This window comes from Dipodomys merriami, unplaced genomic scaffold (assembly GCF_024711535.1).
Source record: "Dipodomys merriami isolate MVZ:Mamm:240054 unplaced genomic scaffold, mDipMer1.0.p SCAF_574, whole genome shotgun sequence".
Taxonomy (NCBI): domain Eukaryota; kingdom Metazoa; phylum Chordata; class Mammalia; order Rodentia; family Heteromyidae; genus Dipodomys; species Dipodomys merriami.
Window position 1 is genome coordinate 209,324 of NW_027206151.1, and position 15,485 is coordinate 224,808.

General features: G+C 59.7%; 1 protein-coding gene across 2 annotated transcripts in view; it reads right to left on the reverse strand.

Annotated features, from left to right (window-relative positions):
* The window catches only part of LOC138813005 (phosphatidylserine synthase 2), a 28,424-nt gene that overhangs the window by 868 nt on the left and 12,071 nt on the right, over window positions 1–15,485 (reverse strand). The window contains exons 3-11 of one of the 2 annotated variants that reach the window (XM_070001269.1): window positions 14,786–14,868; window positions 10,785–10,852; window positions 2,849–2,983; window positions 2,348–2,398; window positions 1,820–1,933; window positions 1,361–1,479; window positions 698–812; window positions 480–625; window positions 214–399 (exon numbers count right to left, since the gene is read on the reverse strand). In XM_070001269.1, the coding sequence (XP_069857370.1) occupies window positions 214–399; window positions 480–625; window positions 698–812; window positions 1,361–1,479; window positions 1,820–1,933; window positions 2,348–2,398; window positions 2,849–2,983; window positions 10,785–10,852; window positions 14,786–14,868 (1,017 nt within the window). The remainder of the gene's footprint in view (window positions 1–213; window positions 400–479; window positions 626–697; window positions 813–1,360; window positions 1,480–1,819; window positions 1,934–2,347; window positions 2,399–2,848; window positions 2,984–10,784; window positions 10,853–14,785; window positions 14,869–15,485) is intronic. The other variant, XM_070001270.1, reaches the window with a different exon arrangement.

The window sequence follows — 15,485 nt, forward strand, 5'->3', positions numbered from 1 at the left end:
CAGGCCACGAAGCCCAAGGAGCCCAGATCCTCCAGGCAAAGGGCCAAGGCACTGTCCCACACGGTCCCCTGGAGGAACAAGGCTGAGAGGGGGCTGCCAGGACCCTTGCCGAAGCAGGATGGGGACAGACTCCACCAGGTAGATCCGACGACACCCACGGCTGTTTAAGCTGGCTGGACCACAGACAGCAGGGGAGTCCCACCCTCCACTCACCTCAGAAAAAACCGCCAGACAGTCCAGGTGAGCACCAGGACGGAGCCAAGCGTCCAGCACTGGGAGATGTAGAAGGGCAGGGACAGGGTGAGCGTGTGCGGGTCGTACTTCACGACGATGAGCAGCTCGGTGACCGTGATGGCAGCCACGAGCCAGGCCTGCTGGCCCAGCTTTCTGTGGGGCTTCCTGTGGAGAGGCGGCGGCTGCCTGAGGCCCGGCCCCCTCCGCCCCGGGCCCCCCACCCGAGGCCTGCGGGCCGCCCTTACAGGTCGTCCATGAAGTCGTAGATCTCACGCATGGCCACCCCGCCCACGTTCACGAAGAAGACCAGCCTCAGCAGGACCAGGTAATGCTCGGGCGGCATCCACAGCACGAACTTCAAGTAGAACGTGTTCAGCTCCGCCAGCAAGAACTAGGGGATGGGAGAGGGTCAGCCCGGCGCGGGGCCCCAGGTTGCGCGCAATCGTGAGGCGGTCGGCCTTACCACCAGGATGATGCCGCACACCGCCAGCCAGCGGTGCAGACTGGAGGCGGGCTTCCACTCGAAGCGGACCCAGCTGTAGGGCGTGAACTGGAAGGCAATCCTCTTCATCTTGCCCCTGGAAGCCAGAGAGCCAGGGGCCTGAGCACCGGTGCCAGACGGACGGACGGAGGGCCCCCCCCCCCAGCGCTACTGAGGCTGCAGGGGACGCAGGCCCCGCCCGCGCGCTCTCTGCTTGGGTTCCTGTTCCTTCCCTCCTTTGTCTGAGGTTTGAGACAGGATCTGTGTTTTCCAGGCTCACGTGGCCTTCCTGCCTCAGCCTCCTGAGGACCAGACTCACACACTTCCCAGCACTGCCTGTCTCTGTGGCTCTGGGGATGGAATCCAGGGCCTGTGCCTGTCAGGGAAGACCCTGACGCTGAGCCATGCGCCCAACCCACCTTGTTTTCTCTTTATTTTAAATCTCGAAGTAAAATAAGAAACATGAGGGGACCCCCGCTACGCAGCAGAGGGCCAGCCACAGGGTGGGTGTGGTGTTGGGGAGGCAGAGCGGAGGGTCCTGGGGCTGAGAGGGCAAACAGCCACCCATCCTCAGGCCTTTTGTGTGACATGGAGGGGACGGGTACTGGAAGCCACCCAACACGGCCCCTTCCTCCTGAGACATACTTGTAGGTTGGAATGTTCCAGAGGCCTTGCCACTTGTATGTCTTCAGAGACAGCCACTCGAGGGTCTTCATGCCGCAGTAGATGCCCAGACCATTGCAGATGAGAACGTCCATGATCCACTAGGGCAGGGGCCAGAGAGAGGTGACGCTGGGCCACGGAGGCCAGGCCCGCGGAGGCTGGAGGCCAGAGGCCAGGCCCGCGGAGGCCGGAGGCCAGGTGGCGGAGGCCAGAGGCCAGGTGGCGGAGGCCAGAGGCCAGGTGGCGGAGGCCGGAGGCCAGGTGGCGGAGGCCAGAGGCCAGGCCCGCGGAGGCCGGAGGCCAGGTGGCGGAGGCCAGGCCCGCGGAGGCCGGAGGCCAGGCACGCGGAGGCCGGAGGCCAGGTGGCGGAGGCCAGGCCCGCAGAGGCCAGCCGCCCAGGGCTGTCCCGGCCCGGGGCTGTCCCACGGCCGCAGTACCTACGTGGTCCCACCAGCACTCGCTGAAGTTGGGCAGCTGGTGCTCCAGGCTGTACTCCAGGAACTCAAACATCACGCTGATGATCATACACATCCACCAGTCGCGGATCATGAGCGTCTGCGGGCGGGGAGGCACCCGGTCAGGCTCGCACAGCGGCCCCCGCGGGCCGCCCACAGGGGGTGCCCACTGCCCCCGGGGTCCCCCGGGTCCCCGGCAGGTAAGACATCTCCTAAGATGTTCGGCTCCGTCCGGTGGTGCGTCCGGAGCTCTAAAGGGAAGCGGCCCCTGCTGGCTGGCCAGGACCGCGCAGGGCCCCGCAGGGGACCCGGGCAGGCACGGCGCTCCCCTGGTCCAGGGCAACGCGGGTCCTTCCCCAGAATCGGACCGGAGCCCAGAGTGCAGCGGGGTCAGACCTGCGGCCACCCGTGCTGGGATGGAGCGGAGGTGGGCAGGGGGTCAGGGCTCCGCGCTGGCCCCGCTGGAGGACGGGAGCTCCGGGCGCTGGGGCGCGGAGGGCGGAGGCCGCCGTACCTTCAGATACCAGCCGATGAAGTGCGCGGGCACAAAGCCGTCCAGCTTGTCCTGTGGGCAGAGACAGACTCAGCCTCGGCCCCCCGTGGGCCCCGCGGAGCCTCGCCGCGCACAGGCCCGGGCCGGGCGCCTGGGGGGGGGCGGGGGGGATGGAGAGGGAAGGGGGAGGGAAGGGGGGAGGGGAGGGGGCGCCTGGGTGCCTGGGGGGGCAGGGGGAGGGGAGGGGGAGGGAAGGGGGCGCCTGGGTGCCTGGGGGGGGCGGGGGGAGGGGAGGGGGAGGGAAGGGGGCGCCTGGGTGCCTGGGGGGGCGGGGATGGGGAGGGAAGGGGGGAGGGGAGGGGGGAGGGGAGGGGGAGGGAAGGGGGCGCCTGGGTGCCGGGGGGGGCGGGGGGAGGGGAGGGGGAGGGGAGGGGGAGGGAAGGGGGAAGGGGGGAGGGGAGGGGAGGGGAGGGGGCGCCTGGGCGCCTGGGGGGGCGGGGGAGGGAAGGGGGGGTTCCATACCCAGAGGTTGTGGAAGGGGTCGGTCTCGTTGTCTGCGTCGTAGACGAGGCAGTTTCCCCCGTAGTCCCTCTCCGGCAGCGGAACTCCCAGTCTGGGGTCCACGTACTTCAGAAACTGTCGGCCATCTTGGACCGTCTGCAAGGCAGCATGAGAGGGGCCGGGCGGCGGGCGGCGGGCGGCGGGGACGGGCCCAGAGGCAGCACGGTACAGACAAGGCCCACCAGCCCGTCCTGCGCCGCCCCGGGAGCGTCTGTGCCCCGTCCCTCCCCCCGCTGGGTGCCCAGGCTCCATCTTCACACACACTAACGCTGACACCGGCCAAAGCTCCTTCCAGCCCCCGTGCTCAGTGCACTCTGGGACCTGTCAATGGACAGGAGGCCCACCGGGGACGAGGAGGCGGCTGCAGGCCTGGACTCCACGCGGCATCGCAGAGGCCCGCCCCGAGAGGGGGGTGAGCGGGACGTGGCCGGGAGGAGGTAGCCGAGGGACACTGCGTAGTTCCGTCCTGAGCCGGCTGGCGCCCTGCCGTCCAGCCCAGACCCCAGCGCCCAGCCAAGGCCCGGAGCCGGGAAGGTGCGCGGGCAGAGAAAACCATCAGACAAATCTCAGCTAAACTTTACAACGTCAAGGCAGAAAAGGCCGCTCAGGCCGGCGACCCAGGAGGCTGAGACCTGAGGATTGCGGTTCAAAGCCAGCCCGGGCAGCAAAGCCCACAAGACTCTGATCTCCAAATGAACCACCCAAAAACGGGAAGCGGTGCTGCGGCTCAAGGAAGAGGGCTAGCCTTCGGTGAACAAACCCAAGCATGGCCTAGGCCTGATCAGGCCCCAGGATCAACAACAACAACAACAAAGCAGTTCCAGGAAATTTCAGACCGGGATGTAGACAAAGCAGCAGGAAACCAAGTTTAGAGCAGACTTGACTTCAGGAGTGTGTGCCTGGGCCCAGTGCGAGTGATCTCAGGAGGGTGTGCCTGGGCCCAGTGCGAGTGATCTCAGGAGTGTGCGCCTGGGCCCAGTGCGGGTGATCTCAGGAGTGTGCACCTGGGCCCAGTGCGGGTGATCTCAGGAGTGTGCGCCTGGACCCAGTGCGGGTGATCTCAGGAGTGTGCGCCTGGACCCAGTGCAAGTGACCTCAGGAGTGTGCGCCTGGGCCCAGTGCGAGTGATCTCAGGAGTGTGCGCCTGGACCCAGTGTGAGTGATCTCAGGAGTGTGCGTCTGGGCCCAGTGCGAGTGATCTCAGGAGTGTGCGCCTGGGCCCAGTGCGAGTGATCTCAGGAGTGTGCGCCTGGGCCCAGTGCGAGTGACCTCAGGTGTGTGCGCCTGGGCCCAGTGCGAGTGACCTCAGGTGTGTGCGCCTGGGCCCAGTGAGCTCAGGAGTGTGCGCCTGGGCCCAGTGTGAGTGATCTCAGGAGTGTGCGCCTGGGCCCAGTGAGCTCAGGAGTGTGCGCCTGGACCCAGTGCAAGTGATCTCAGGAGTGTGCGCCTGGGCCCAGTGCGAGTGACCTCAGGTGTGTGCGCCTGGGCCCAGTGAGCTCAGGAGTGTGCGCCTGGACCCAGTGCGAGTGATCTCAGGAGTGTGGGCCTGGGCCCAGTGAGTGATCTCAGGAGTGTGCGCCTGGAGCCAGTGCAAGTGACCTCAGGAGTGTGCGCCTGGGCCCAGTGTGAGTGATCTCAGGAGTGTGCGCCTGGGCCCAGTGCGAGTGATCTCAGGAGTGTGCGCCTGGGCCCAGTGCGAGTGACCTCAGGTGTGTGCGCCTGGGCCCAGTGAGCTCAGGAGTGTGCGCCTGGACCCAGTGTGAGTGATCTCAGGAGTGTGCGTCTGGGCCCAGTGCGAGTGATCTCAGGAGTGTGCGCCTGGGCCCAGTGCGAGTGATCTCAGGAGTGTGCGCCTGGGCCCAGTGCGAGTGACCTCAGGTGTGTGCGCCTAGGCCCAGTGAGCTCAGGAGTGTGCGCCTGGGCCCAGTGTGAGTGATCTCAGGAGTGTGCGCCTGGGCCCAGTGATCTCAGGAGTGTGCGCCTGGGCCCAGTGCGAGTGACCTCAGGTGTGTGCGCCTGGGCCCAGTGATCTCAGGTGTGTGCGCCTGGGCCCAGTGCGAGTGACCTCAGGAGTGTGCGCCTGGGCCCAGTGCGGGTGATCTCAGGAGTGTGCGCCTGGACCCAGGGCGAGTGATCTCAGGAGTGTGCGCCTGGACCCAGTGCGAGTGATCTCAGGAGTGTGCACCTGGACCCAGTGCGAGTGATCTCAGGAGTGTGCGCCTGGACCCAGTGAGTGATCTCAGGAGTGTGCGCCTGGGCCCAGTGCGGGTGATCTCAGGAGTGTGCGCCTGGGCCCAGTGCGGGTGATCTCAGGAGTGTGCGCCTGGACCCAGTGCGAGTGATCTCAGGAGTGTGGGCCTGGGCCCAGTGAGTGATCTCAGGAGTGTGCGCCTGGAGCCAGTGCGAGTGACCTCAGGAGTGTGCGCCTGGGCCCAGTGTGAGTGATCTCAGGAGTGTGCGCCTGGGCCCAGTGTGAGTGATCTCAGGAGTGTGGGCCTCGGCCCAGTGTGAGTGATCTCAGGAGTGTGCGCCTGGGCCCAGTGTGAGTGATCTCAGGAGTGTGCGCCTCGGCCCAGTGCGGGTGATCTCAGGAGTGTGCGCCTGGGCCCAGTGCGGGTGATCTCAGGAGTGTGCGCCTGGGCCCAGTGTGAGTGATCTCAGGAGTGTGGGCCTGGGCCCAGTGATCTCAGGAGTGTGGGCCTGGACCCAGGGCGAGTGATCTCAGGAGTGTGCGCCTGGACCCAGTGCGAGTGATCTCAGGAGTGTGCACCTGGACCCAGTGCGAGTGATCTCAGGAGTGTGCGCCTGGACCCAGTGAGTGATCTCAGGAGTGTGCGCCTGGGCCCAGTGCGGGTGATCTCAGGAGTGTGCGCCTGGGCCCAGTGCGGGTGATCTCAGGAGTGTGCGCCTGGACCCAGTGCGAGTGATCTCAGGAGTGTGGGCCTGGGCCCAGTGAGTGATCTCAGGAGTGTGCGCCTGGAGCCAGTGCGAGTGACCTCAGGAGTGTGCGCCTGGGCCCAGTGTGAGTGATCTCAGGAGTGTGCGCCTGGGCCCAGTGTGAGTGATCTCAGGAGTGTGGGCCTCGGCCCAGTGTGAGTGATCTCAGGAGTGTGCGCCTGGGCCCAGTGTGAGTGATCTCAGGAGTGTGCGCCTCGGCCCAGTGCGGGTGATCTCAGGAGTGTGCGCCTGGGCCCAGTGCGGGTGATCTCAGGAGTGTGCGCCTGGGCCCAGTGTGAGTGATCTCAGGAGTGTGGGCCTGGGCCCAGTGATCTCAGGAGTGTGGGCCTGGGCCCAGTGTGAGTGATCTCAGGAGTGTGCGCCTGGGCCCAGTGTGAGTGATCTCAGGAGTGTGCGCCTGGGCCCAGTGCGAGTGATCTCAGGAGTGTGGGCCTCGGCCCAGTGCGAGTGATCTCAGGATTGTGCGCCTGGGCCCAGTGATCTCAGGATTGTGCGCCTGGGCCCAGTGATCTCAGGAGTGTGCGCCTGGGCCCAGTGATCTCAGGAGTGTGCGCCTGGGCCCAGTGATCTCAGGAGTGTGCGCCTGGGCCCAGTGATCTCAGGAGTGTGCGCCTGGGCCCAGTGATCTCAGGAGTGTGCGCCTGGGCCCAGTGCGGGTGACCTCAGGAGTGTGCGCCTGGGCCCAGTGCGAGTGATCTCAGGAGTGTGCGCCTGGGCCCAGTGTGAATGATCTCAGGAGTGTGCGCCTGGGCCCAGTGATCTCAGGAGTGTGCGCCTGGGCCCAGTGTGAGTGACCTCAGGAGTGTGCGCCTGGGCCCAGTGCGAGTGATCTCAGGAGTGTGCGCCTGGGCCCAGTGCGGGTGATCTCAGGAGTGTGCGCCTGGGCCCAGTGCGGGTGATCTCAGGAGTGTGCGCCTGGGCCCAGTGATCTCAGGATTGTGCGCCTGGGCCCAGTGATCTCAGGATTGTGCGCCTGGGCCCAGTGATCTCAGGATTGTGCGCCTGGGCCCAGTGATCTCAGGAGTGTGCGCCTGGGCCCAGTGATCTCAGGAGTGTGCGCCTGGGCCCAGTGATCTCAGGAGTGTGCGCCTGGGCCCAGTGCGGGTGACCTCAGGAGTGTGCGCCTGGGCCCAGTGCGGGTGATCTCAGGAGTGTGCGCCTGGGCCCAGTGCGGGTGACCTCAGGAGTGTGGGCCTGGACCCAGTGATCTCAGGAGTGTGCGCCTGGGCCCAGTGCGGGTGACCTCAGGAGTGTGGGCCTGGACCCAGTGCGAGTGATCTCAGGAGTGTGCGCCTGGGCCCAGTGATCTCAGGAGTGTGCGCCTGGGCCCAGTGTGAATGATCTCAGGAGTGTGCGCCTGGGCCCAGTGATCTCAGGAGTGTGCGCCTGGGCCCAGTGTGAGTGACCTCAGGAGTGTGCGCCTGGGCCCAGTGCGAGTGATCTCAGGAGTGTGCGTCTGGGCCCAGTGCGGGTGACCTCAGGAGTGTGCGCCTGGGCCCAGTGCGGGTGACCTCAGGAGTGTGGGCCTGGGCCCAGTGACCTCAGGATTGTGCCATGGGGAATAAGCAAATCCATCAGTGTAATACCTCCTTTCAACAAAGGAAAATCCACCTGTGATGCAGAAAACACACTTGACAAAACTGACCGGCCCTTCACAATAAAAGCACTCCATCAGCTAGGAATGAACGGAACTCCCTCCACTTCATAAGGGGCTTCTAGAAGCCAGCACACACACTCACTGAACGTGGAGAAGCTGGTGCTCTCAGGAAGCGAGCAGAAGCGGCACCTGCTCTCCTGCACACCCCGGCCAGGTGATTAGGAAGAGAAGGAAATAAAAGACTGCTTAGACTGGGAAGGAAGAATGGAACCCCCGACACGCAGGCAACAGGAGCTGGGAAGAGGAGGCACAAGGAACTTCTGCGGCTAGTGAATTCAGCAAGGCCCTGAGGGCATGGGCTGGGAAGGTGGCTCAGTGGTAGAGCGCTTGCCTTGCATACATGAGGCCCTGAGTTCGATTCCTCAGCACCATATAAGCAAAAAGAAAAAAAGCCAGAAGTGGCGCTGTGGCTCAGGTGGTACAGTGCTAGCCTTGAGCTGAAGAGCTGAGGGACAGCGCCCAGACCCAGAGTTCAGGCCCCACGACCGGACCCAAAAAAAAAAAAAAAAAAAAAATGTTGTTTCTACACACTAGAATGAGTAATCTAGAAGTAAAATTGAGAAAAGAATTCTATGTATAACTGCATTAAAGTGAATACTTGAGGACCAATCTAACAAAAAGGAAAGCTGGGCACCAGTGGCTCACGCCTGTGATCCTAGCTTCTCAGGAGGCTGAGCTTTGAGGATCACAACTCAAAGCCAGCACAGGTAGGAAAGGCCATGAAACTCTTATCCCCAATAAACTACTAAAAAAAAAAAACCCAAACTACTCAAAAACCGTTGCACTGTGGCTCAAGTAGTAGAGTGCTAGCCTTGAGTAAAAGCAGCTCAGGGACAGGGCCTAGAGCCTGAGTTCTAGCCCCAGGACTGACAAAAACAAAAACACCACAAAGGAAGTAAAAAACTTAAAACTCTGAAAACTGAAAAGCACAACAGAAATAAAATTATGGACCTAAATTAGACAGATATTCCATGTGTATGGGCTGGAAAACTCAGTATTTGTGGAATGACAATATTCTGAAACTGGGGTTAATGTAATCCCTGTCAACATCTCTGCTTGGGCTGGGGGTATGGTTCAGCTGTAGGGGACTTTCCTCGCGTGCAGGAGGCCCTGGGTTCCAACTCCAGCACTGACCTAATGTTCATTTGTAAATGCAAGAAACCAGATGACTCAAGATAATCTCAATAAAAAACTAGGAAAATGCAGGCTGGGAATGTAGCTTGGTGGTAGAGTGCTCACCTAGCTCGCACGAAGCCCTGGGTCCATTCCTCAGTATCACATACACAGAAAAGCCAGAAGTGGCGCTGTGGCTCAATGGTAGAGTGCTAGCCTTAAGCAAAAAAAGCTCAGGGACAGCGCCCAGGACTGGCACCAAAAAAAAAGGGGGGGGGGGAATGCAAAGACTCACACCTCCCAATTGTAAGTGCCGTATGACCTGCTAGATACTCAGCTAACCACATCAAAAACAGAGAAGGCAGCCAGGCGTCCATGGCTCACACCTGCAATCCTAACTATTCAGGAGGCTGAAATCTGAGTATTGCAGTTTAAAGCCAGCTGCAGCAAGAAAGTCCGTGAGACTCTTATCTCCAATGAATCACCAAAACAGTCGGAAGTGGCGCTGTGGCTCAAGTGGCAGAGTGTCAGCCTTGAGCAAAAAAGCTCAGGGACAGCGCCCAGGTCCGAGTTCAAGCCCCAGGACTGGCACAAATAGAAAACAAAAATAATAAAACAGGGAAGGTGATGAAAGGGATCAAGATGTATGACACTTAAAAAGTGACTTGCTGAACGATAATGTCTTTGTATAGCTACTCAGATAATGAAAACCTTGTTTATCCATAGATATGTGCTACTTGTGTATATATGTATATATAAAATCAGCATCAAAACAGACCAACCAATACCAAGGAAGCTCTAGAACTGCACAGCCTAGAGGAGCTGAGGTGTGGTACCAGGAGGCACAGACATGATGAAGAGAAAACCAAGGGAATCTGATAGAGCCTGGGCTTCAGCCATAACATACGCAGACCAAAGTCACAGGAACACACCACCTTATGGTAATTCTATTAATTAGAGTGACTCTCGGATTCAGCAATCTGGGCATATGTGTGAACACACGCACACACACACACACACACACACACACGCATGAGCTGAGACCAAGGATAGGAAGCAAGAGTTCTCAGTCTGTGCTGGTGGGCTGTGGACAGCCCCGCCACACCGGGAGGCAGTTAGCACTGAAAGCACCCTGTGCTGTCCGTCCCCAGCCAGCGTACTGCTGTCCACTCCAGAGATGGAAACCGGTATCCACCCTCGAATGGGAACAGGCCAATGCCCCTCCACCCCTGAGCAGACAGCCCATTCAAAGAAGTGCTGCCCATCCCTGGGAGATGACCAACACAACGGTGGGGCCTGGACGTGTGTGTCCACCTGGAGCGGTGTGTCCACCGCTCACAGTGAGGCTCCGCTGGCAGGACAATCAGCAACAAGCCGCCCTGAGTTTTCTGAGACGGAACTGTCCCATGTCCTACAGGTGGTGACAGTTCCACTGGCCTGGACGTGCACGGACGCTCACAGCACTGTGCACCTGCTCCAGAGAGCTACCTCACCGCAATAAGTAACACACGGATGAAATTCTGAGTCTACCACCAAAAGGTGTGCTCATTAGCAAGGCAGAGCAAGGTAAACAGACAAGGCAACACACCACTGTTTAGGGATGACCAAAGTGAGTTTGCAACTTCACTAGCTGTTGCAGGGCTGTGCTAGACAGGAGAAAGCTCCTGAACCCAGAGCTGCTCATGGGCCGGACGTCCAGTAAGTACGGCCCCGTGTGCCGCTGGCCCTGTACAGACCCACCCTTCCCCACCTCGGACCCCTGGAGGAAAAGATCCAGGATGGCTTCCTCGTAGCACTATACAACCCGACTGTACAAAGCTTCCTCCATCATTAATGTCACAGCCTCTTATTTTTTTAAAAAGTTATTTCTGCCAGTCTTTGGCATTGGGTGCTGCCCCTGTGTCTCTTGGTGCTCAAGGTAAGAGTCTCGTGGACTTTCCTGCCCAGGCTGGCTTTGAACTGTGGTCCTCAGATCACAGCCTCCTGAGCAGCTGGGATGACAGGGGTGAGCCACCGGTGCCCGGCACCACAGCTTTTAAGACAAACTATTTATAGGGTTGAAGGCATGGCTCACGGCTCAGTTGGCAGAGTGCTAGCTAATGAGCGAACATGTCAGGTATCAAGTTCCAGTCCAGATCTTGGATCTAAAAAAGACGACAAACCACTTACCTGGAAGAGAATGAAGATGAGAAATAGCTCATAGACCACACTGACGCAGAGCCAAAACCGCCAGTAAGCTGCAAAGACAAGACAGCGGGGTGTCAGGCCGCCCCGAGGGCCCCTCACTCGCCTGGCTGTCTGCATGGAGTAGCTCCCGTTTTCTTCCACAGCCCTTGCGCACTGTTCCTGTCTGTCTCTCCGGGGCACAGGGGCGCAGAGCCACAGGGCAGAGGCGGAGGTGGCAAACGCCCTTGCTCTGCGTCTACCAGCAAGCGCGCCCTGCGTTGTTGGGGATTCCTTTATCGTGTAAGAAAAGCGCCTTTAACTCCACTATTATTCATGGGTAATATTTTTCTGCACGTTTAAGGTCTTTGATTGCTACGTGCTCAGCACACTTCTTGATGGGGGGCCCCGAGCGCGCAGGCTCGTGAGGCTGGTGTCAGGGCGGCTTGGCAGCTGCGGGGCCTCGGGCGGGCCTCGGGTCCTGCTCTACCTGGGAAGCCCACAGGAAAGTGCTCAAGTGCTTCTGGGACACAAGCTGGACGCTGGACGCCTGAGGTCACGCTCTTCAGGCCCCAAGAGCAGGCTGAGTCTGAGAGAAATCTTCGCGGGCTCAGGAGCTGCAACAAGGCTCTAGGCACAACCGACTCAGGATTCCGAGGGGTCACAAGGCCACCCCCAGCCCACAGCAGGGGACATCAAGGGGACTCAAGGGATGTTTCCCAAGAGATAAGAGTTGTTCTGTGTCCCACCGTGTGGCTCCCTTGAGGACAGGCCGAGGCCTGTCTGTTCCTGACAGACACCTCTGGGGTCACCGGATCTGAGGCTGAGCTTGACTCTTCCACCACCCCTGCCTCCTGGCATATGTTCGCCATGCCAGGGAGACTCCTGAACCAGAAGCGGGACCACCTCTGACCCTTACCACCCTTTAGGCCCATCCCTAAATATCTAGCAACCCTTTACGTTTCCTTCATATCTCCCTAAACAACTCTGACCACTCCTGGCATTGGTGGCCCTGATTCCAGGACACCACCTCCATCCAAACACAGCAATCAATCCAGGCATCAAAGGGGATAGTGAGGCGTAATCTCCGCAGTACTCCGGACATCTGACAGCTACAGATTCTGGAGGAATCCACAGGTAACAGAGCCAGGAGGGGCCGGGCCCAGCTCAGGGACCGTGAGGGCTAGCTTCATCTTGGCACCACACACACAAAGACAAGACCAAACCAAACTGGAAAGGGAGGGAGGCCATCCCTAATGGGCCAGGACCTGCTTCCCAGAACTTCTTGTGGAACTACAGTCAACTGACGTTTCCAAATAAAGCAACCCCCAGAGAGGTCATCTGGAGCCTTATCCCGGCCCCTCTTACAGGGCCGGCTGCTAATGGCACAGCCACGCAGCACAGACCCCAGGGGTGGCAGGAGATGGGCAGAGCCCCAGGACATGGCCGCCCTGGGGCCAAGGACCTTCTGTAGCTCCCAGGGGCACACCTCCCGGGTTTGGGGGGGGGGGGTCCCTGCTTCCAAGCCTAACAAGATGCGAGGAGGAAGGTGGCTCCAGAACTTTTTACGTGAATGAAGCGAAGACTGGTGAAGAAACACAGCGAGCAGAGCAAAGTACGCTGGAAGGGGAGGGGAGGGCGGCTCAGAAGCCAGCATGCCTCCAGCCAGAGACGGACGGCCCGAGGCCGCTCACAGCAACGCTGCCCCTGGCTGCCCATCACCCTGCGAGCACACAGGGCCTCTGGTGGTCAGTGTGCCCCACCGCCCTAACACCAGCACCTTGCTTTCCATGGTTCTGCGCAGCAGCCCAACCTGCATGAGCGCAGCACCGCGGACCTGCTGGGGAGAGCAGCCTCCAGCCCCGCGGCCCCGCGGCCCCGCTTCTGGGACAGAGAAAGCCTTGCTCGTAGTTCTGTAACAACTGACCTTCCCTCCATTTTATTTAATTTTATTGCCTGTCCTGGGGCTTGAACTCAGGACCTAGGCGCTGTCCCCAGCTTCTTTTGCTCAAGGCTAATGCTCTACCATTGAGCCACAGAGCCACTTCTGGCTTTTCTGTGTATGTGGTACTGAGGAATCGAACCTAGGGCTTCATGCATGGTAGGCAAGCGCTCTACCACTAACCCATATTCCCAGCCCTAGAATATTTTATTAAAGAAATAATGAGCTGGGTGCTGATGGCTCATGCCTGTCACCTTAGCTACTTACTCAGGATGCTGAGATCTGAGGCTCGAGGTTCAAAGCCAGCCTGGGCAGGAAAGTCTGTGAGACTCTCATCTCCAATTAACCACCACAAAACCAGAATTGGAACTGTGGTCCAAAGTGTTAAGAGTGCTAACTAGCCCTGAGCAAAAAAGAGCTCAGAGACAGTGCCCCAAGCCCCAAGTTCAAGCCCCACGACTGACAAAAAATAATTTAAAAAATCAGATAAGCATGAAGACTTGTGCAAAAATTCACTACTAATATACTGAAAAACTGAAAACCAGCCAAGCACAGTGGCCACATGCATATGATTCCAGCTACTCAAAAGTCAGAGGCAAGAGGATTTCGTGAGCCTAGGAGTTTAAGAGTATCCCAGGAAACAATGAGACCTTGATTTTTTGTTGTTCTTGTTGTTGTGGGGCTTGAACTCTGGGCTTGGGCACTGTCCTTGTGCTCTTCAGCTCAAGGCGAGTGCGCTCTACCGCTTGAGCCACAGCACCACTTCCGGTTTTCTAGCAGTTTATTGGAGATAAGAGTTTCATGAACTTAGCTGGGCGCTGGTGGCTCATGCCTGTAATCCTTCCTAGCTACTCAGGAGGCTGAGATCTGAGGATCTCGGTTCAAAGCCAGCCCGGGCAGGAGAGACCGTGAGACTCCTATCTCCAATAAACCACCAGAAAACCAGAAGTGGCGCTGTAGCTCAAGTGGTAGAGCACTTGCCTTGAGCTGAAGAGCTGAGGGACAGCTCCCAGGCCCAGAGTTCAAGCCCCACAACCGACAACTTTCCTGCCTGGGCTGGCTTTGAACCTCGATCCTCAGATCTCAGCCTCCTGAGTAGCTAGGATGACAGGCGTGAGCCACCAGCGCCCAGCTGAGACCTTGATCTTAGAAGAAAAAAAAAGAAAAAAAAAAGGCCAGGTGCTGGTGGCTCACACCTATAATTCTATCCACTCTGGAGGCTGCGAGCCCAGGGTCAGAACCAGCCTGGGCAGGAAAGTCTGTGAGACTCTCACCTCCAATGAACCAGCAAAATCCAGAAGTAGAGCTGTGATTCAAAGGGTAGAGTGCTAGTCTTGAACAAAAAATGCTCAGGGACAGCGCTCAGGCCCTGAGTTCAGGCCCCAGGACTAGCAAGCATGTCCATGCATCCCACACCACAACCCCCCCACAGTGGCCAGCTGGACATTGCAGCGCACACCTGTAATCCTAGCTGCTCAGGAGGTCATCAGTGAACCCCAGGCCCTGGGAGACTGAAGGGGAGTACAGTAAGATACTGTCACGTATGTACACACACCAACACACCAAGATTTAATGGAGGTTATTACAACACAGGTACACATAAAAACATCTCTGTATTTTATAATTCACACCCCTATTGAGACTGAGAAGAAATACATTCCTAACTGCTACGCTGTTCACTCTTGAGGGGAAAACTTACCCACCCTACTGTAGCTACGCTAGCCCTCTGGGGAAGCAGTGGGGAGCGGGCAGGGGTCTGTGTCCTCCAGCTGAGCTTTGCTGGGGGACAGTTTGGTTCAGGGATTTGTCAGCACCAAGGGTAGAGGGAGGCAGACACCTGGAAACCATCCAGGGCCTCAGCCAGAGCACAGCCCCTCCCACAGCCCGATCTAGGAAGAGGAAGGGGAGCTGCAGGGCAACAAGGGAGGAGAGGAGCCCGAGGCCTGCCCCTGCAGGGGGCAGTGGCTGAGGGGACAGGGGACGGTCACACCCAGCTGCACAGACACAGTGGTGCGGGGGACAGAAGTGCCACCAGGCACGCATGGAGAAAGAAACGGCAAGTTACCTGGATGAGGTCTGGAAAATGGCCCATCTTTGGCTTGTGTGACTCCAAAACACAAGAAAACCAAAATACTGGCCACAATACCTCTGCAAACAAAGAACAAACAGTCCCTCAGTGCGTGCAATCTCCCTTCACAGAGGCGGGCGTGCGGGGACCCCGGGGATGCCCACGGTGGCTGCTCTGTGCCTGGGCAGGGCAGCCGGAAGGGGGCCCGGCGGAGCTGGCGCCCGGGCAGGGGAGCAGGAAGGGGGTCAGGCAGAGCTGGCGCCCGGGCAGGGCAGCAGGAAGGGGGCCAGGCGGAGCTGGCACCTGGGCAGGGGAGCAGGAAGGGGATCAGGCAGAGCTGGCGCCCGGGCAGGGCAGCGGGAAGGGTGTCACTGGGCAGGGCAGCGGGAAGGGGGTCACTGGGCAGGGCAGCAGGAAGGGGGTCAATGGGCAGGGCAGCGGGAAGGGGGTCACTGGGCAGGGGAGCAGGAAGGGGGTCAGGCAGAGCTGGCGCCCGGGCAGGGCAGCAGGAAGGGGGTCAGGCGGAGCTGGCCACCCCGTGGCCCCCACTGAGCTCAAATGCAACATACAGACAGGTGCCACTTGTGGAATGCCCTTGCGTCACGAGGCCACTCATGTATGGTGCCCAGTGTCTCCACGAATACACATTACAGTAAAGAGCCCTCAACTTGCTGGATGCTGGTGGCTCACGCCTGTA